Source organism: Hemicordylus capensis, chromosome 7 (genome assembly GCF_027244095.1).
Source record: "Hemicordylus capensis ecotype Gifberg chromosome 7, rHemCap1.1.pri, whole genome shotgun sequence".
Taxonomy (NCBI): domain Eukaryota; kingdom Metazoa; phylum Chordata; class Lepidosauria; order Squamata; family Cordylidae; genus Hemicordylus; species Hemicordylus capensis.
Window position 1 is genome coordinate 22,337,332 of NC_069663.1, and position 21,278 is coordinate 22,358,609.

Below are 21,278 nucleotides of genomic sequence, written 5' to 3' on the forward strand. Positions count from 1 at the left end.
AAACATAGGAAGCTGCCATATACAGAGTCAGACCATTGGTCCATCTAGCTCAGTATTGTCTACCAGACTGGCAGCAGCTACTCCAAGGTTGCAGGCAGGAGTCTCTCTTAGCCCTATCTTGGCGATGCGGCCAGGGAGGGAATCCGAGACCTTTTGCATGCAAGCAAGCATGCAGAAGCTCTTCCCAGAGCAGCCCTGTCCCCTAAGGGGAATATCTTACAGTGCTCCCATGTAGTCTCCCATTCAAATGTAAACCAGGGTGGACCCTGCTTAGCAAAGGGGACAATTCATGCTTGCTACCATCCTGTTTCCCACAGTGATCAATCAGATGCCCCTGGGAAGCCCAGTGGGATATTCAGGCTAATAGCCCTTTCCTGCTGTTGCTTCCCAATAACTGGTATTCAGAAGCATCCTGCCCCTGAAACTGGAGGTAGCTAGCATGCAGTCCCCATGACTAGAAACCCACGGATCAACTGCTCCACCACGAATTTATCCATTCCCCTTTTAAAGCCATCTTAGCTAGTGGCAGCCACATCTTGTGGCAGTGAGTCCACAGATGAGCTATGTGCTGTGTGAAGAAGCACTTCCTTTTGTCCATCCCAGATCTCCTGCAGATCTGTTTCATCTGATAATGCTGGGTTCAAATCCTAAATGCTTGAGCCATATGTCACAGGGGAAATGCTCCAGACCACTTATCAGGTTGCTTCCCCTCTCTTCTGCATCTTTCCCTGCTCTACAATAACCCTTTTTCCCAGAATGGACAGCCAGAGCAGTGTGCAATATTGCAGAAGTGAGTGGGAAACTTTAGATTTGTATAAGGGCATTGTCAATTTGGCAGTTTTATTTTCGATGACCCAGAGTGGCAGAGACCTCGTGAAGCATCTTCTAGTGGAAACAAGCAGGGCACTGGGTGAAACTGACCAATGGTTTAATTTCGTGCAAGACAGAAAGGAAGCAAAACTTGCAAAATCTCACAGTCAAGCACAAAAAAAGGGAGACAACAACGAAAAGAAAACATCGATGTATTTAGAGAGTTCCCAGCACCCACAGGTTATTTCTCCTCTCGTGGTGCTGATTGTGTGTGATAAGAGTTTCATGTTTCATGTGGGTTCTGCTGACATGCCACATTCGGTTTGCGTCCCCCTCGCCAAGGTTGCTGACTGTCTCCCTTTTCTTTCTCTTTCTCCTAGCAGAGAAAGTTGCTTTTTCTCCGAACAGGCAGAAAGCCAACAAGTACAGTTTCCCTGCTGATAACACCTGCTCAGGGCAGCGTTTCCTGTTGAATTTCTGCTTGCTGTTCAAAGCACAGATTTCTGGTCATCACGGAAATAATTTCACCAATTGACATGTAGGTTGAGTGAGTAGTTGGAAGTTTATAGCTGACCGGGATCTTTCAGCTCCTGCCTTCATCAGCAATTATGTTCTTAATTCAGTTTATGGATCAGGCCCTGCTGGAAGCCCCATCACTAACTGAGACGTGGTTGGTAAAGATTATGGAGCTTTAGAGCTGGCTATGGGGTTGAGACAGCCTTGGTCAGCCTACTGGATGACCTCTACCGGGGAATTGACAGAGGGAGTGTGACTCTATTGGTTCTTTTGGATCTCTCAGCAGCATTCAGTACCATCGACCATGGTATCCTTCTGGATCGCCTGGGGGAATTGGGGATAGGGGGCATTGATTTGTAGTGGTTCCACTCCTATCTCTCAGGTAGATTCCAGATGGTGGAGCTTGGTGACAGATGCTCCTCAAAACGGGAGCAGTTACATGGAGTCTCTCAGGGCTCCATTCTGTCACCAACACTTTTTAATATCTACATGAAACCGCTGGGTGAGGTCGTCAGGAGATTTGGGGCAGGGTGTTATCAGGATGCTGATGACACCCAAATCTACATCTCCTTTTCATCTGCATCATCAGGAAATGGCGTTCATCTGTTAATCTGATTTTAATTGTTTTGTTTTCCTGTAAACCACCCTGAGCCATTTTTGGAAGGGCAGTATTTGGAAGGGTGGTATTTGGAAGGGCGGTATATTTAAATGAATCAAATGAACGAATGAATGAATATAGATGGGGCCTTTTTGGTGGTGGCCTCTCGGCTTTGGAAGGCCCTCCTGGAAAAATTTTGCCATACTCCAGGACTTAAGACTCATCTTTTTAGAAAAGCCTTTTAGCGTTTTATCTGCAGCTTATATATATATCTAGTGGGCTTAAAACAAAATTAATTTCCAACTTTTAAAAATTTGTTAACTGGATCTGGGTTTTAGTTAATTTTATTAATTGTATCTATTCCCCCCCCCCGCTCTATTTTTGTGAGCTGCCCCAAACAGTATTGTACTGGAGAGGAGGGGTATACATATTTTAAATAAATAAAAATAAATATAAGCTGCAGTGTGGGAAAAGTTGGATTATTGGGATATGAGGTTCTAAGACAGGAGACATACAATTAAATAATAAAGAGTTTAAGTGTTATGAAGTCAACCATTCCTATCGTATCTGGAAAAACAAATGGATCATTTTAGATCTCTAGATCACTTAAGCTTTTTAGAGCCAGCATGGTGTTCTGGTTATAGTGCTGGACTAGGATGGGGGAGACCTGAGTTCTAATCCCCATTCAGCCATGATACTTGCTGAGTGACTCTGGGCCAGTCACTGATCTCTCAGCCTAATCTACCTCACAGGGTTGTTGTGAGGAATAAACACCACTCTGGGCTTCTTGGAGGAAGAGCGGGATAAAAATGCAAAAATAAAATAAATGCAATATATATTACATAAGCAATTATAGGGGGGAAAGTAAATAAGCAGATAGATTCCCCTTCTCATTCTCTCACCTTTTTCTTCCTTTCTTTTTATTTCTTTTCCCCCAACTTACCTTTGTGGTCCCTCATAAAAGATGTCTCACATTGTACGGTTAAGACTGGTGTATATTAATGTGTCTGTTAATGACTGTCAATATGATTATTATTGTTCGTTACTGCAAAACCAGTAACATATTTTTTTAAGTGCTGCCTTCCAAAGTAAGACAATTTATAGGACACAGTGTCCTTCACTCTGCAAATGTGCTTTGCTCATGAGATGTAATCATAAAGTTTCAAAGCAAGCGTAACCAAGTAGACTTTCATATGCAATAGAATTAGCTGAAAAACCACTTTAAACTGGCTTCACTTTAGCCAGTAGAAACTAAGCCCAAGAGGAGGAACATGATGGGGGCCTTCCAAAAAATAAAAAAAAATAAAAAAATCCATGGGTTTTGGCTGGTCTCCTGTCTTCAGTCATCACTGTAAGGAGGAGAGGGAGAAGTTAACGTGCTCTGTAATTTGCCTAGACATGCAATTTTTTTATTATTTTTTTTAAATCAAGTTACAGTGAGCATGGGAAAACAGGGAATGCCAAGCCTGTTGAATTTCTGGCTGTCATGCAACTTTTAAGACAGAGGAAGGGCGCAGGAGGAGAGCATTGTTTCCGCTGTCAGCCTCCAGGCTTTCTGCATTTCTTCCACATAAAGGACAGGAAAGATCAGCTCCTAAGGATCACATTCCATGTGATAAAGGAAGTGAGAAACAGGGTTTTGCTTTCAGGGTTGCCAACATCTCACCTGGCTCCTGCGGCTGTGCCTTTCTTTTTATTATTTATTTAACACATTTGTATACCGCCCAAAAGGCAAGTCTCTTATGCAGATATGCACAGTCTCCTACTGATTGCTACCAATCACATTGGTGTTAAAATCAAATAAATAAAAAAGCATAGGAGCAGAGGCTGGTGAAAATGTTGGCAACCCTTTTCGTTGGCCTTGTTTCTCAGACTTGTCCTCCTGCAGGTGCTGGATGTCTTCAGGAAAAATAAGTGTTTGGGAAGGAAATTAACCTTCTTAAAACCTGTCTTTCTCAACTAATCTGCATCCACACTCAAGATCAGATCACTTAACTGCAGTAATGATAACAGGTGTGAACTGACAGAGAAGCAGTACAGGAGGAACATCATGACATTTCGGCGAAATATTTCACACATTGTGCAATCCCGGTAATTCCAAAACTGTGTGCTTTGAGAAAAAGACTTCTGTGCCCCACAGAAAATAACTGGGTCTTCCCATGAGCCCAAAATATGACCTGTTCTTAAAGGAGTATGACCATTGTATCTCTGTATGAGTCCCCCCCCCCTCCATCCTTTCCTCTTTCCAATCAGAATCCTCTGGATGGAATACTGCCAGGCTGTGATGGCATCCTTCCATTACTCACACAACGGAGGTACTAGTCTCATGGTAAAGTAAAATCGGGCCGTCGAGTCGGCGTCGACTCCTGGTGACCACAGACCCTGTGGTTTTCTTGGGTAGAATACAGGAGGGGTTGACCATTGCCTCCTCCCGTGCAGTATGAGATGATGCCTTTCAGCATCTTCCTAGATCGCTGCTGCCCAATATAGGAGTTTCCCATAGCCTGGGAACCATACTAGTGGGGATTCGAAACGGCAACCGCTTGCTCCCTAGGCAAGTTACTTCCCCGCTGCGTAGCAAGCATGAATTGTCCCCTTTGTGAAGCAGGGTCCACCCTGGTTTGCTTTTGAATGAGTTTGAATGAGAGACTACATGCATGAGCACTGCAAGATTTTCCTCCCAGGGGATGGGGCCTGCTCTGGGAAGAGCATCTTCATGCCTGCATGCAGGAGGTTCCACGTTCCCTACCTGGCAGCATCCAAGATAGAGTTGGGAAAGACTCCTGCCTACAACCTTGGAGAAGCCGCTGCCAGTCTGGGAAGACAGTACTGAGCTAGATAGACCAATGGTCTGACTCAGTATAAGGTAGCTTCTTATATGTTCCTACTGAGGGACTGCCTATGTATTTTTTATGGTTGTCTTATGCTTGTATTTTAAATAGTTTAGTCAGATCTATGGTGTGTGTGTGTGTGTGTGTGTGTGTGTGTGTGTGTGAGCTTAATATTTCAGTTGTTTGACTTTTATAGTCTTGTTTTAATTTTTGTGTGAACCGCCTTGGGATTGTTTTAATGAAAGGCGGTATACAAATTTAATAAAATGAAAAATGAAAAAGGCCAATGGAGGAGAGGTCTATCAAGGGCTACTAGTCGGAGGGCTATAGGCCACCTCCAGCCTCAAAGGCAGGATGCCTCTGAGTCCCAGTTGCAGGGGAGTCACAGAGAGGGCATGCCCTCAACGCCTGCCTGTGGCTTCCAGCGGCATCTGGTTGGCGACTGTCTCTCCCTCATCTATCTTTACAAATGCAGAGAATTCCCAGGACAAGACCTGCTTCTTTGACACCACTGAGCCGCCTGGGGCGGGTGAGAGAGAGAGATCGAGAGAGAGATCAGCAGCAGCTTGGCCCTCTTGAGGCCCCCCTCCCTCCCCCCATTTCCTGCGGTCCCCGATGCCCCCTTTGGCTGAGCCCGCCTTTCCTCCCCCTCGCACTTGTTCCCTTCTATCTCCGCGGGCCAGCCCTCCCCGAGGAGCCCCCGCCCTGCCCCGCCCGCCCTGCCCCGGCCGTGACGAAGCAGAGGGACCGGCCCGCCGGCGGGCTGCGAGTTCCTTCGGCGGTCGGCTGCGCTGCCTTCACACTCCCCGTTCTGGCCCGGGACGCGCCGGCTGGATCCACGCGCGCTGCTGCGCTCCCACGGCGCGGCTCCCTCCCAGCCTGGCGGACTTCGGGCGCTGCCCTGGGCCGCCCTCGCTCGCTCCTCGCCCGCTCTCCGTCCTCCCTTCTGCCCTGCCATCTGCCTGAGTCTTCCTGGAGTTGACTTCTTCTTTTCGTTCGGTCTTTCTCGTCTGCCTCCCTCCGAGTCTTTTTCTTCTTTCTTTCGCCACTCTGCCCTTCTCTAACTAACTTTTTCTTTCTTTCTTTCTTTCTTCACTCTCCCCTTCTCTCTTTCTTGCTTTCCTATAACTTCTTCCTGCCTTCCTTTCCTTCCTTCCTTCTCTCTTTCTTGCTTTCCTGCAACTTCTTTCTTTCTTTCTTTCTTTCTTTCTTTCTTTCTTTCTTTCTTTCTTTCTTTCTTTCTTCACTCTCCCCTTCTCTCTCTCTTTCTTTCTTGCTTGCTTACTTTCTTGTTTTTCTGTAAGTTTTTTTTCTCTCTCTCTTTTCCTTTTTCTCCATTCTCCCCTTCTCTGACTTTCTCACTTTCCTGTAACGAACTTCCTTCCTTCTTCCTTCCTTCCCTCCGCGGGCCCAGGCGGCGCCCCCCGCCCCCCCCCCCCCCCGGGCTCGCCCTGGCGGCCTGCTGGCTGCTCAAGAGGCAGGGATGGGGGGCTGCCCAGGGGGTCTTCACTCCCTGCCTCCCAACCGCCGCGGGGGCCAAGCGCTCGCCTGCCGCCCCCAGCAGCGGCCAGGAGATGCAGAGCAAGGGGGACCCAGCTGAGACCATGGTGCTGCCCATCCCGGCGGAGCCCAGAGAGAACCTGCGACGCCTCCGGCAGCGGAAGGTCTTGCTGGGCGAAGAGAGGAAGCTGGCCGGGTGGGCGCTGGTCACGGCCCTGGCCGGCATCCTCCTGATGGTCTTGCACACCGAGCTGGCCTGGTTTGGACACTGCCAGGTAAGACGCCTGCAGCCTCCTGGCTCACGGCGCCGCCTCCTCCGTCATCATCCCTCTGCTCTTTCCTCTCTGCAGAATTTTGCTTACAGAACAGAGGAAGCTGCTGCCCGCTGAGTCAGATCACTGGTCCATCTAGCTCAGTATTGTCTGCTCTGGCCGGCAGCGGCTCTCCAGAGTTCCAGGCAGGTGTCTTTCCCAGCTCTGCTACCTGCAGGTGCCAGGATCGGACCTTCTGCACGCAAGGGAGATGCTCTGCCACTGAGCGACAGGGGGCACATCTGGACTGCCAGATGTGCCTTGTGTTAAGACAGGTGTTCACCCCGGTGGAGTTTCCACTTGGGGAGAAATGTTGCTTCAGGTGCAGCTTCTCCTCTGCCACGTGCAGGTGTGGGAGGAACGTTCCCTGAAACTGGACCAGCTAGGAATCCAGGACTGATAAGTGTGTGGGGGCCAACGGCATACTAATACTTCGGTTCCCAACCTTGGGTTCTGAGATGTGGTTGGACTACAAACCCCATCATCCACAGCCACAATGGCCTTTGGCAGATTGCATGCCTATAAAACAGGGGTTCTCAACCTTGGGTCCCCAGATGTTGTTGGACTACAAGTCTCATAAAGAGGCCATTGTGGCTGTGGATGATGGGTTTTGTAGTCCAGCATCCATGGACCCAAGGTTGAGAACCCAAGTAAAGAATACATGCTTCTTTGCATCGGTGAAATGTTGGAGGTTATGCTGTATTTATTTCTTTGCAACATGTCTATCCTTCCTAAGAGTGCAGGCTGGCAGAAGTGCTCTTCCTTCTCTTATTTCCACAACAACCCTGTGAGGTAGGTGCAATCCCTGGGATAAATGAGACCAATAGCCTAAGAGATGGGCCTTCTCCATTGCCCCCTGGGGACTTTGCCATGCGGCTGAAATAAGAGCCTCCTCATCTCTGAACGCTTCTAAGAAGTCTTTAAAGACGCATCTGTTCACTCACGTTTTAAAACTAGAATTGTGGGTTTGAATTGTTTGGAAGTTTTAATTTTTGGTTTAATTTGTTTTAGGTTGTTGGTAAACTCCTCCTGTGCAACCACCTTAAGTGGTGCAGCGGGGAAATGCTAACAAGCAGAAGGTTGTTGGTTCAAATCCCCACTGGTACTATACTGGGCAGCAGCGATATAGGCAGATGCTGAAAGGCATCATCTCATACTGTGCAGGAGGAGGCCATGGCAAACCCCTCCTGTATTTTACAAAGACAACCACAGGGCTCTGTGGGCGCCAGGAGTCGACACCGACTCGATGGCACACTTTACTTTACCTTTAAACCGCCCAGAGACGTACATTTGGGGCAGTGCGCAAATAATTAAAATAAAATAAAATAAAATAAAATAAAAGCTTTTAAAACATCCTTGCCAATTTGGCTACTGGAGGACAATAAAAGCATGAGAACACACTGAAAGCTGGAAATCTTCCAATGCTATCACCTCTTTTCCATCCCTAGGGGTGGAGACCGTTTCAAAAATCACCATGAGCATGCATCACCCCCAGAAGGTACTGACCACCCCAGCAGGTTCAAGTTCTATTATGATGAGGCTACCAGGAGGAGGAGGAGGAAAGATGAGATAGGTAAATTGCTTTCAGCGCCTTGCAACGTATTAAGTCCTCCTGTGCAGACCACTTTTGCACCACACCGATCTCAAAATAATGGTCTTGGCTGAGATGTGGAAGGAAGTGTGCGACAATTTGCCATTTCCTAAATCCAAGCTACCATGCATTGCTCAAAGGGCAGGCCATTTTTAATATTCTCTTTTCCGCTCCCCGGCAGACGCTTACGTTGCGACAAAACAATAGTCTTGAAAAAACAAAAACAAGCGTGCTTCTGAATCTCAGCCCTGTTTGTTGAAAATGTCTTCCCCGCCAGCCAAGGAATGTGCCAATATGTTAGCGGATAGATCTACCCACAAAAACCAACCCTAATCCCCAGTGGAACTCATTGCAACAGTATGTCATGGCAGCCACAGTTATGTGTGACTTTAAACATGGCTTTGAAATCTGATGCGAGCAATTATAGGTGGCTTTGATTTGAAAACCCCAAAGGATAAGCTAGTGCATGTATGGCTACTCATTGCCACTTTTGGAAAGAGTGGATTTGGGGCTACCGGATTTTGGGCTTGGGAATCACCATTGTATCATGTCTGTGAAGTGCTCTGCGGTTTTCCGATACTGACTGTCTAGTGTTGATAGAGATGAGGATGCTGATTTTGATGGCCACATGATCCCACCCCCGTAGCATTTCTTAAATTATTTTAAAGGAAGAGCCCTCTTCAGACATGATGTCCGTGCATGTTCCTGTTTTTGTACTGTATGAACGTACCTTTTTAAATTTTTTTTGTTTATTTTTATATCCTGCTCTTCCTCCTAGGAGCCAGAGCAGTGTGTCTGAATATTTATTATGATCAATATTTATATACCGCTTTGCAACCAAAGTTCCCAAAGCAGCTGACATAGAAATGAATGAATGAATAAAATGGCTCCCCGTCCCCAAAGGGCTCACAATTTTTAGAAAAGAAAAGAGAAAAGAACAGAAGGTAGACACCAGCAGCAACCACTGGAGGGATGTTGTCCTGGGGATGGATAGGGCCGGTTGCTCTCCCCCTACTAAAGAAAAAGAATCACTACTTTACAAAGGTGCCTCCTTGCTTATAAGGCAGGGGTTAGGGTTATGGCTGTTTCCCCTCACTACAAGCCTGTGAGGTGGGTTAGACTGAGAGAGATGTAACTGCCAGAGGCACACCGTGAGGGCACAAGCTCCCAGCACTCTCATACGAGCTGTTAGCCCGAGTTAAGGGTGCACTTAACACAGCTCCTGCCTGTGGCTTCCAGCGGCATCTGGTGGGCCACTGTGCGAAACAGGATGCTGGACTAGATGGGTCTTGGGCCTGATCCAGCAGGGCTGTTCTTATGTTCTTATGTTCTTGCTTAAGGGTCCCATTATCCCCAATCACTAGTAGTCAGGGATGATGGGTATTGTAGTCCCACATCTGCAGGAGGGCTGACATTGTGCCGCTCTGCTATATGCAGGTGTGTGTGTGTGTGTGTGTGTGAGAGAGAGAGAGAGAGAGAGAGAGACGGACGTAATGGAGCTATAGAGCTGGTCTATAGTGAAGAGAGCTGGTCTTGTGGTAGCAAGCATTATTTGTCCCTTTAGCTAAGCAGGGTCTGCCCTGGTTGCATCTGAATGGGAGACTAGAAGTGTGAGCACTGCAAGATCTTCCCCTCAGGGGATGGAGCCTCTCCGGGAAGAGCAGAATGTTTCAAGTTCCCTCCCTAGCTACTCCAAGATAGGGCTGAGAGAGATTCCTGCCTGCAACCTTGGAGAAGCCGCTGCCAGTCTGTGAAGACAGTACTGAGCTAGATAGACCAATGGTCTGACTCAGTATATGGCAGCTTCCTATGTCAAACCCCAGTGCATTGCTTTCTCTCCATCCCTGCCGCTCCGCCTCTATCCAGATGATAAAGGTTCCTGCACATGTGAGGTGCAGCGATTCCATGCTTGCTACCACCAGATCAGCTCCCCTCCCATAACATCCGCCTGCATAGACGTCCTTGCAGAGTTCTCTGCCCCTCCACATGCTTGCAAGGTCTGCATGAGAGCCTGCTAGCCAGATTCTAGAAACCCAACACACCATTCTAGAAACACAGGCCATGTTTTCCTGGAGACGAGTCGCAGAAGACTGGGGAGCAGAGCTGGTGTGGTGGTAGTGAGCATGGATTGTCCCCTTTGCTAAGCAGGGTCTGCCTCCCTTTGCATTTGGATGGGAGACTACATGTGAGCCCTGTAAGATGCCCTCCTCAGGGGATGGGGCTGCTCTGGGAAGTGCACCTGCATGCCTGCTTGCCTGCCGGAAGGTTCCAAGTTCCCTCCCTGGCATCTCCGGGTAGGGCCTGGCGCTCAGGAGATTCCTGCCTGAAACTTTGGAGAGTGGCTGCCACTCAGAGTCTTCTAAGCCAGATAGACAATGGTCTGACTCAGTATAAGGCAGCTTCCTGTGCTCCTATGCATCACAATAACTAAGAGGAGGTTTCCCCCTCAGGTCAAATGTTTTGGTGGATTTGGGCATGGCCGTTTGCATCTCTCTTCATCACTCACACTCCCATGTCTGAGTCACCCTGGATTTGATTTCACCAAACTATTCCTTGCCCTGCAAGCATTTATCACACTGCATTTAAAAAAAAAAAAAACAACCACACCAAACCCTGCATAACAAAGGGTTTCCAATGGTTTCTGCAAGTAATGATGACAACTGGTGTTTGCCTTACCTTGCATTTGTAATCTAAATACCCACCCCATTGTCTAGAACAGGCCCTCACGACTTGTGGTCCACCAAACCAAATGCAAACTGCCACAATCCTCCAGATGCTCAGAAGACTTATTTCATGTGAGGCAGCTGGCAGGCCAGAATAGGTGGCCGGGGTGGTAGTGGTGGGTGGGTCTGGCTTTGGATTGGGGGACTGGACCGACCTATCTTGAAGATGCCAGGGAGAGAACTTGAAACCTCCAGGTGCTCTTCCCAGAACAGCCCCATCCTCTAAGGCAGGCCTGCTCAATTTAGGCCCCCACAGCTGTTTTTGGACTACAACTCCCATCATCCCTAGCCACAATGGCCAATAGCCAGGGCAATACCTCCAGTGACTGTTGCTGGTGTCTGTCTGGTGTGAGCCCTTTGGGGACAGGGATCCATCTTATTTATGTATTATTTCTCTGTGTAAACCGCCCTGAGATATTTTTGGAAGGGTGGTATAGAAATCAAATTCCTGTGCTCCTATGCATCACAATGCTTAGCAAAGGGGACCACTCATGCTTGTTTCCACAAGACCAGCTCTCCTCCCTAAGCGATGACCTTCAGACAGGGCTTTCCAACGTTGCACACACACACACACACACACACACACACACACACACACACACACACGATGTTGCCAGACTACAACTCCCATCCCAAAGGCCATTATGGCTGGGAATGATGGGAGTTGTAGTCTAACATCTGGGGAATTGTTGGCCAACATCTGCAGGAGAACTGAAGCTGAGCAGCCCTGCTCTAAGGGGAATATATATGTATTTATTTATTGTTAAATTTATATACCGCCTTTCATTCAAACAATCCCAAGGCGGTTTACAGCAAAATTCAAAAACAAGATTGTAAAAAACACACCATTAAAATATTAAACTAAAAATACAAAACAAATCCGATTCAAAAAATTTAAAACACAAGCAAAAAAAGCCACACAAAGTACAAAAGGGCAGCAGCAGAGACAATCACATAAAAGCCCTGGTAAAAAGCCATGATTGAACACGCTTTCTAAAAGCTGGAATATCTAGAACATCTTACAGTGTTTACACATGTTGTCTCCCATTCAAATGCAAACCAGGAAGGACCTTGCTTAGCAAAGGGGACAATTCATGCTGGCTACCACAAGACCAGCTCCCCCTCAAGCTTTTATGCTTGGCCATTCATTTGGTAGGAGAGGGGATAAACTGGCAAACCCCAAATCTCCAGAATGTGCTTTCAAATTTCCCCTTCCCACTGTGTGTGTGTGTGTGTGTAAAACTCCGGTGTGTGGAACCTAACTCCCATCTTCTTCCCTTCTGGGTCTTCCCAGCATGTCCAGCCTTGTAGATCATTTCTTCTCCCAGGAGGCAGGTTCTTGTACCTTGTCCCGTAGAAGCTGCAAACAGAAAGTCCTTGCACTGACTTGCCTGCCTCATCCCCTCCCTTATCGCAATTTACAAGACTTGAAGGCTGAGGGACACTTGGGACATCAAGACCACAAGCAAGAAGAAAAAGAAGAAGGGAATGTGCTTAGTTAGGTGTGGGGTGCAGGGCTGAGAGGACAAGTCTCAGCATTGCCAAGCTATACCATGCGGAGGTCAAACACGTTTTCTGGAAATGGAAAGTTTTTATCGGTTAAGTAACACAAAAGAAGCCAGGGGTCTTGTAACTGAACCTTGACCCCTTTGTGTGTGTATATGTGGAGTCCCAACTCTGTCCGTCTGATGAGAAAGACGCAGTAGCCCGATTCAGACATTACGCTGTACAAGTGTACAGAAGTCTGTACACTTGTACATGTGCTTGTGTGAAAGACTGTCTTTGGTTTTCGTTTTTATCATTCTCAGTGTTTAGCTTTTCAGATTTTTAATTTGAAATTTAATACTCATTGTGGTTTTTAACCTGACTTTTAACTGGTTTACTAAATTTGGTTAAGTTTATTGCTTTTACTGTATATTGTGTCTATTTTATTGTCGTGCCGACCCGAACAGTAGTGTACTGGAGGGGCAGGGTATAAATATTCATTCTCAAAGTGGACCTGGACGCAGAACCTTCCAATGCATGGTACAGATAGGAAGTGTACTTCTGAACCTGTGTTCAACATAACATGTGAATGATTGTACCTGTGTACAGATCATATGCTCATATGCGTGTTGAACATAACTTGCAAATGGGCCCACAAACTGTACTGGTTGTCAACATTCTATAGCTGTCCCTTTCCTACTGACTCCGTATTTATTTAATTAACCATATTTATTTAATTAACCCATTAACCTATGTTTATACTGCCCAAAACCTACATCTCTGGGCGGTTTTCAACAAAACAAAAACAGAAAGTAAAACATTCGTTAAAACAAAAACAAAAAGTTTTAAAACATTGACAATTGAAAATTTGTAAAACAATCTTTTAAAACATCATTAAAACCGTCAACGCAATGTTAATTAAAAGCCTGGGTGAACAGATGCGTCTTTAAGGACTTTTTAAAAGCTGTCAGAGATGGGTGACAGCAACTTTCCCCTTTCTGGGTTATGGATATCCTCTTTTTTTACCATCTGGACTTGGCCACCCATCTCTAAGTCCAGATGGCAAAAAAAGAGGATATCCATAACCCAGAAAGTGGAAAGTTGCTTTTACGTACATATATGCAAAAATGAATGAATCAATCAATCAATCAATCAATCAATGTTCAAAAATGCTATTTGGCCCCCCCAAATAGTCTCAAAGCAAATGACAGCTTGGAGGGCAATTTTCACCAGGAGAATGATGCAAGGGAGAAAGTTGCCCTCTGATCTCCCACGCCACAGCTACTTTGTTCTAAAGGTATTGGGAAGTCCCAAATCATGAGATCCACCCATGCCTGTGAAGCAATGTTCCATTTGACCACTGTCATACCAAACAGGAATCCCCGAAAGCTGCTTGTGCAGGTTTTGTTTTGTTTTCTTTAAAAAGATGTGCTATGCATAAGACTAACCCATCCATGTGAAGTAATATTTGCTTTGGTCCTAAGAGCTGTGCAGAAGAGAGAATTTTGTCTGGGGCAGCTTCTCCTGTCACAGTGCTGCATGAGGAGGGAAAGTTTTGCTTACCTAAATTTGCTCTCCAGCCCAACTTTTAAAGAGAGAGGATAGTGGTCCCCAACCTGGTGGTCCTCCAGATGTTGCCGAAGTACAACTCCCAGCTACCATTGCTTGTGCCTGGGGATGCTGGGAGTTGTGGTTCAGCAACATCTGGAGGACTTCAGGTGGGGCGCCATTGGAAGAGGAATCCTGCCCTCTCACACATCTGGCCACCATAAATGGATTTCTATTGCTGCAGTTTTTGTGACCTGGCATTTTGAAGAGGGTCCAGCATGCCTCTCGTCACAAAAGAACCAGCCAGGTTCCCGTTTTGCTTTTGTGTGAATTCTCAGGATTCCCCATCTCATGAAACAGTTCTGTCTCATGATGCTGCTATATACGCGTGATAAGTTTTAAAAAAAAAAAAAATCCTCCTGCCCCACCAGACAGGAATGCTGACTAGGTTTGTGATAAGGCCAGGGGTCTAGGTTTCTCGGGTGGGGGGGAGTAAAGAACCCTGACTTGAGCCTGCAGGCTGCTAATTCACCAGGTCAAATGATCAGTCTGCGGGATGAGCCGCAAAGAACTAGCCCGTTCCGGTTTGAGTATACAGTGGCAGAGAATTCCCAATCTACCATGGGGGCTGGACTCTTAACACTTCAGAGATGAAAAGAGGCTGCTGTGGATTTGGAAAACTATTCCGTGACCCTTTCTTTTGGGAAATGAAAAGTTACCCCTGATTACTGGGCAAAGAGGCACCTTTTAACATGGCGATTCTCTTTTATTTAGCAGGGGGAGAGTAACTGGCCCTATCCACCCCCAGCACAGCATCCCTCCAGTGACTGTTGCTGGTGTCTTTCTTTCTTATATTTCTTTTTTAGACGGTGAGCCCTTTGGGGACAGGGAGCCATTTCATGTATTGATTTATTTATATCTATGTCAACCGCCTGGGGAGCTTTTTTTGTTGAAAAGCAGTATATAAATATTTGTCATATTCTCAAGGTTTAAGAGGATAATCCGCCTGCTTTTGCTTCCTGCCTGGCAGCGCCAAGTGCTGGCAGACCACAAATTTACATGACCAGGGCTCTGCGTTGGGGTCACAGGTTGGGAAGTGTGCATTTGCATGGTTTTTCTTTGTTATTTAGGCTCCGTTCTTCTCCCAAGTCCTGGTGTAGCAAGTGGGAACCCAAGATTCCCCATCAGGTCAAGGCTTACCTCGGGCCAAAAGCCCATGATGCTTGCCAAGTGTCTGTTCTCAAATCCTCTTCCCTCCCAGCTCTCCCGCTCTGCAATTCCAGTACAATAACCCTGACCTAAAGGATTGCCAAGTTTTGAATTCAAAAATCCTGGCACCTGGGCAAAGCTCGGTCACGATCAGGGCGTGGAGCCTGGCAGATACTAGCAGGAACAGATCAAACGGCAAAAGCTCTCTGTTTGCTCCTGTGACTGGCGCCGGTCAATATGGTGGGATGAACCAGTGTTTGCATAGCTGGGCTATGGGGTGGAATGGGTGTGGCAGTGATCCCCACAGCGACCCCCACAGATGTTGAAATGGCACAACCCAAACTTGAGTTCCTCTGCATTTACATAGGAACATAGGAAGCTGCCATATACTGAGTCAGACCATTGGTCTATCTAGCTTAGTATTGTCTTCACAAACTGGCAGCGGCTTCTCCAAGGTTGCAGGCAGAAGTCTCTCTTGGCCCTGTCTTGGAGATGCTGCCAGGGAGGGAATGTGGAACCTTCGGCTCTTCCCAGAGCGGCTCCATCCCTGAAGGGGAAGATCTTACAGTGCTCACACATGAAATCTCCCATTCATATGCAACCAGGGTAGACCCTGCTTAGCTAAGGAGACAAGTCATGCTTGCTACCACAAGACCAGCTCTCCTCCAAGGGGGAGGCTACAAAGGATCTGCATATGTGAGCCCCATAGCTTCCCATGCCACAATGTGGGGAAGAGTGCGCTGGGGTTGTGAAGAGCACCTGCGCATGTGAAGATGTCACACATGTGCAGTAAGGAACAAAGACACTGCTCATTTTCACTCTGAAAACCCCAGCTTTATGGGAGGGGGGAATCTGGCTTCTTGCCCCAGATTCTGGCTTTTGCTTAAAAAGGCATGACAAATGGCCTAGGGACCAAAAAATGGGTGGAGCTGTTGGTCAGCAGCTCTACAGACCTACTTCGCAGGGGTTTTGTATGGGATTACTGAGATCACCCTTGAAATGCCCTTTATCACAATTTTGGATCTCCAAATGCTGAGGACTACAACTCCCATCATCCCCAGCCATGATATCCACGATGGTGCTTGCAGTCCAACATCATCTGGGGACAGGGTCTGAGAATCCTTGATTGATTGATTGATTGATTGATTAAGTGCTGTCAAGTCGGTGTCGGTGTTGACCACATAGATAGATTCTCTCCAGGATGATCTGTCTTCAACTTGGCCTTTAAGGTCTCTCAGTGGTGCATTCATTGCTGTCGTCATTGAGTCCATCCACCTTGCTGCTGGTCGTCCTCTTCTCTTTCCTTCAACTTTTCCCGGCATTATGGACTTCTCAAGGGAGCTAGGCTTCACATAATGTGTCCAAAGTATGATAGTTTGAGCCTGGCCATTTGTGCCGTGAGTGCCTTGCCCTAAATAAATGTATAAATATATAATTGTGCCTTGCCCTATACAAATGATTCTTGATTCATGTTTATTTTCAGACTAGTGGTAAAACGTCACTACAAATGTGGTTTTTGGGGTGTTTTTTTGCTTCTTCTTCTTCTTCTTTCTTCTTCTTTTTTTTTTTGCGGTTTTTGGGGTTTTTTTGTTTTTTTGTTTGTTTTCTGCCTGTTTCTTTCGCCCCAGCTCTGTGCCAGCTGCTGTCCAAAACTCAAAAGTGACAGGATCTCTGCCCCAGAGGGCTTACAGTATATGTCAGGCAGATAATACAAGGATTATGGCGTAATTTGGATCAGGGTGCAGCTGCTCTCCCTCCTGCAAGGGCTTATGACTGTACAATAAATAAACTTCTCTTCCACTTGGGAGGCTAGATTCTTGCACAGTGCCTAAGAGGATTGAGGAAGCATCTTGCAGCAGAGACTTCCTTGTATTTTGGACGGCTGGGGCAGAAAGCTATCTTTTGTTTGGGAGTCAAGGGATTGCACAAGTTTCTGGCCCCGGGCATGGGATCCAGCCTTCCTGGAATGCAGCTCTCCCCAGCCCGCCCACCCCCTGCACACCCCAGCATGGTTTTATATTCTTCCATGTTGTTTTCTAGCTCCGGCTTGTGGTCACTTTGACCCCCACATGACTACAGACCCATCTCTGAAGGGCACGGAGCTCTGGAGCAAGCTTCCTCTGGGAGATGGAGAGCTCTTCCTGGACCTCCGTCTGCAGACAGACCTTGGATCCGTTCTGAGTCCCCTCTTGGGTTGGAGCCATGCTCAGGAGCACGTTTGAGCAGAAGGGGAGGGTGGGCGGCAATGAGGAAGGAGGCATCAGAGAGCTGGGCTGGTGGTGGCAAGCATGGCTTGTCCCCTTAGCTAAGCAGGGTCCACCCTGGTTATATATGAATGGGAGACTTCACGTGTGAGGACTGTAAGAGATTCCTTTCAGGGGATAGAGCCACTCTGGGAAGAGCAGAAGGTTCCAGGTTCCCTCCCTAGCATCTCCAAGATAGGGCTGAGAGAGGTTCCTGCCTGCAACCTTGGAGAAGCCACTGCCAGTCTGTGAAGACAACACTGAGCTAGATAGACCAATGGTCTGACTCAGTATATGGCAGCTTCCTATGATGAGTGTTCCTACGCAAATACAGAGGAACTCAAGTCTGGGAGTGCCATTTCAACATCCAAATGCTCTAGATTGATTAGCCGCTTACCCGGAGTCAGAAATGACCTCCAGGTTACGCCCGTCAGCCCCTGGCACGGACTGAAAGTAAATCCCATTCGAACTAGGTCAGGCATTTTAATATTTGTGTTCACTGAGATCCTGTTCTTAAATGCAGGCTAATAAAATAAAATAAAATACAGCCGCTTTCTTGGCATAATTTAGAGCAGGCCTATGTAACTGGTGACCTGCTATACTGAGTTCAGTATCTACCAGCCAACATGCATGGTGGCTTACCAGGCTCAGTTGGCAGTGTCTCCATTTTTGTAAGCCCAGGCAGGTAGCAAACAGCTGGTCATTCACTGAGATCCCGTATGTGGCTGGTTAGCTGTGTTCAGCTTGGTGGGTCCCAAAATTGCTGGAGTGATTTGATGATAATATTGCCACCAAATACCTCTTGTAACCTGATAATAGGAGTCCTTGCTCAGTCGGCACACACAGACTTACTAACGTTCTTTCTTTTGTCTTCTCTTATTCCTTTCATACATTATTTGGCTGAAAACAAGATATGTTCAATAATTCCACAGTGAGCCAAAATTATAACGGACACATGATTTAATCATTAGTCACCTCTTTTCGTACCGATAATTTTGTACCACCCAAGAAAAATGATATATATATTTTTTCAAGATGTTAGGTGTTTATTTTTACATGTTGTATGTATTTAATACATTTATACCTGGCTTTTCAAGTGTCATAAAAAGCCAACTAATGGCGCAGCGGGGAAATGACTTGACTAGAAGGCCAGAGGTCGAATCCCCACTGGTATGTTTCTCAGACTATGGGAAACAGCTTTATCGGGCAGCAGCGGTATAGGAAGATGCTGAAAGGCACCATCTCATACTGCGCGGGAGGAGGCAATGGTCAACCCCTCCTGTATTCTACCAAAGACAACCACAGGGCTCTGTGGGCACCAGGAGTCAACGTCCACTCGACAGCACACTTTTCAAGTGCCGTACGCCACAAAGCGTTTACAGAGAGTTTTTAAAACTCAGAAACATCCATCTAAAATATTAGAATAGTTCAGCAGCCACACTTTCTATGAACAAAAGTGGTTAAAACACTTGGTTCATAGGGAGTTATTTTTCTCCTTCATTTGTACTCTTGATGGTTATAGGTAAGGAGGATTTCCAAGAAATTACGGCTAGCTTTAGGAAAAGGAATACAAACTTCAGCTAGCCCTTGCAAAGTTGACTTTGCTTATCTCAGGCTTCAGGTAATGTTGGCTTAGCAGGTCTCAACAAAGCAACAACTACTTTGGTAGCTCTTAAATGGAAACTATTTGGAACAAAAGCAAAGTCGTAGGTGACAGATAACATCGGAAAAGGGACTGCAAAGAAAATTAGCCCTAATGCCCATAATTTGTCACTCAAGAGCTGTGCAGTTGACAGGTCTGAGATGTTTTTTCTCTGGTGGCCAGAGGAACATAGGAACATAGGAAGCTGCCATATACCGTGCCAGACCCTCGGTCCATCTAGCTCAGGATTGTCTACACAGACTTGCAGCAGCTTCTTCAAGGTTTCAGGCAGGAGTCTCTCTCAGCCCTACCTGGAGATGCTAGGGAGGGAACATGGAGTCCCCTGCATGCAAGCATGCAGATGCTCTTCCCAGAGTGGCCCCATCCCCTATTGGGAATATCTTACAAGGTTCACACGGAATCTCCCATTCAAATGTAAACCATGGCAGACCCTGCTTAGCAAAGGGGACCACTCATGCTTGTTTCCACAAGACCAGCTCTCCTCCCTAAGCGATGACCTTCAGACAGGGCTTTCCAACGTTGCACACACACACACACACACACACACACGATGTTGCCAGACTACAACTCCCATCCCAAAGGCTATTATGGCTGGGAATGATGGGAGTTGTAGTCTAACATCTGGGGACCCAAGGTTGGGAACCCGTGACCTGCTGGGTTTTTAAAAATTGCCTTTCTCACCTTTTCTGAGTCCCAGGATGTTGTCGGACTACAATTCCCATCATCCTTAGCTAAATGCCGTTGTGGCTATGAATGATGGGAGTTGTAGTCTAACATCTGGAGACCCAAAGTTGGGAATCCGTGTCTTAATGCATGATTTTAGGGCCTTCCTCTCTTTTGGGGAATCCCTACTCCCTAGATGTTCTCGGACTCCAGCTTCCTTGCAGTGGGCTGTGGCTGGGGAAATTGGGAACCTGTGCTCTACTGGGTGATTTTGCTGCCTTCTCTCCTTTTTGGAGTCTCCAGACGTTGGACTCCAACTCTCATCACCCCCAGCCCTTTGGAGCTGTAGCCCAACACAGACGATCTCAGCCCGAACCTTTTTGCATTGCTGAGCGTCTTTGTACTTTACATTCAAGGTATTGTTTGCTTGCCCTGTGCCGGCTTCTGAAGAAGGGAGGGGTGGCAAATGGCAGATAACCGTCTCCTCGGAAGGTTTGCTCTCACGACGCACCTGCTTATAATGACTATGTGGGAGCATTGTGGAAAACACACTTGGCAACATTGGCTTATCTGCAAAGACATCTGGGGAGCGGGAAATGTAAAGGAAGCCGTGGGCTGGCAGGTGGTGTGTCCCTGTGTGCCCGTTACATGCATGCATGCTAGCTCCAGATGAATCTCGTCCCCCATTCATATAGATTTACGTTTTGGAGACCAGGGGAAGAGGCAGATCATGAGGAAGTCTGCACTGTGCACGCACACATACCGACATTATTTTAAAATGTCACTATTCTTTTTCTTTTCTTTGCGGCTTTTAGTTAGATTATCTAAATGCTCACAGGAAGCTGCCAAATACTGAGTCAGACCATTGGTCCATCTAACTCAGTATTGTCCACACAGACTGGCAGCGGCTTCTCCAAGGGTGCAGGCAGGAATCTCTCTCAGCCCTGTCTTGGAGATGCTGCCAGGGAGGGAACTTGGAACCTTCTGCTCTTCCCAGAGCAGCTCCATCCCCTGAGGGGAATATCTCACAGTGCTCACACATCAAGTCTCCCATTCATATGCAACCAGGTTGGACCCTGCTTAGCTAAGGGGACAAGTCCTGCTTGCTACCACAAGACCAGCTCTCCTGTCCGGAGTTCTTTTATCACTTTTTTGTTTGTGGTCTTTTAATGTGTGTAAGCCAGTTGCAGGAGGAGAGCTGGTCCTGTTTGGTCCTCCATTGTTAGACTACAACTTCCATCATCCCCAGCCACACTGGCCAATAGTCAGGTGTGATGGGAGTTGTAGTCCAAGTTGTGCAGTCCTGGTCTACATTTAAGCCCTGTCTTCAATGAACACATATCAATAATGCGACTCTTTAGTCACCAGATCTAGGAACATTGGAAGCTGCCATATACTGAGTCAGACCACTGGTCTATCTAGCTCAGTATTGTCTTCACAGACTGGCAGCGGCTTCTCCAAGGGTGCAGGCAGGGATCTCTCTCAGCCCTGTCTTGGAGATGCTGCCAGGGAGGGAACTTGAAACCTTCCGCTTTTCCCAGAGCAGTTCCATCTCCTGAGGGGAATATCTTATCGTGCTCACACATC

The 21,278-nt window shown here is 47.1% G+C and overlaps 1 protein-coding gene across 3 annotated transcripts in view; it reads left to right on the forward strand.

The window, feature by feature from the left end:
• Positions 1-5,520: 5,520 nt before the first annotated feature.
• The window catches only part of KCNN4 (potassium calcium-activated channel subfamily N member 4), a 41,407-nt gene continuing 25,649 nt past the window's right edge, over positions 5,521-21,278 (forward strand). For all 3 annotated transcript variants that reach the window (XM_053267429.1, XM_053267427.1, XM_053267428.1), the window contains exon 1: positions 5,521-6,530. In XM_053267429.1, the coding sequence (XP_053123404.1) occupies positions 6,330-6,530 (201 nt within the window). In that variant the 5' untranslated portion in view covers positions 5,521-6,329. The remainder of the gene's footprint in view (positions 6,531-21,278) is intronic.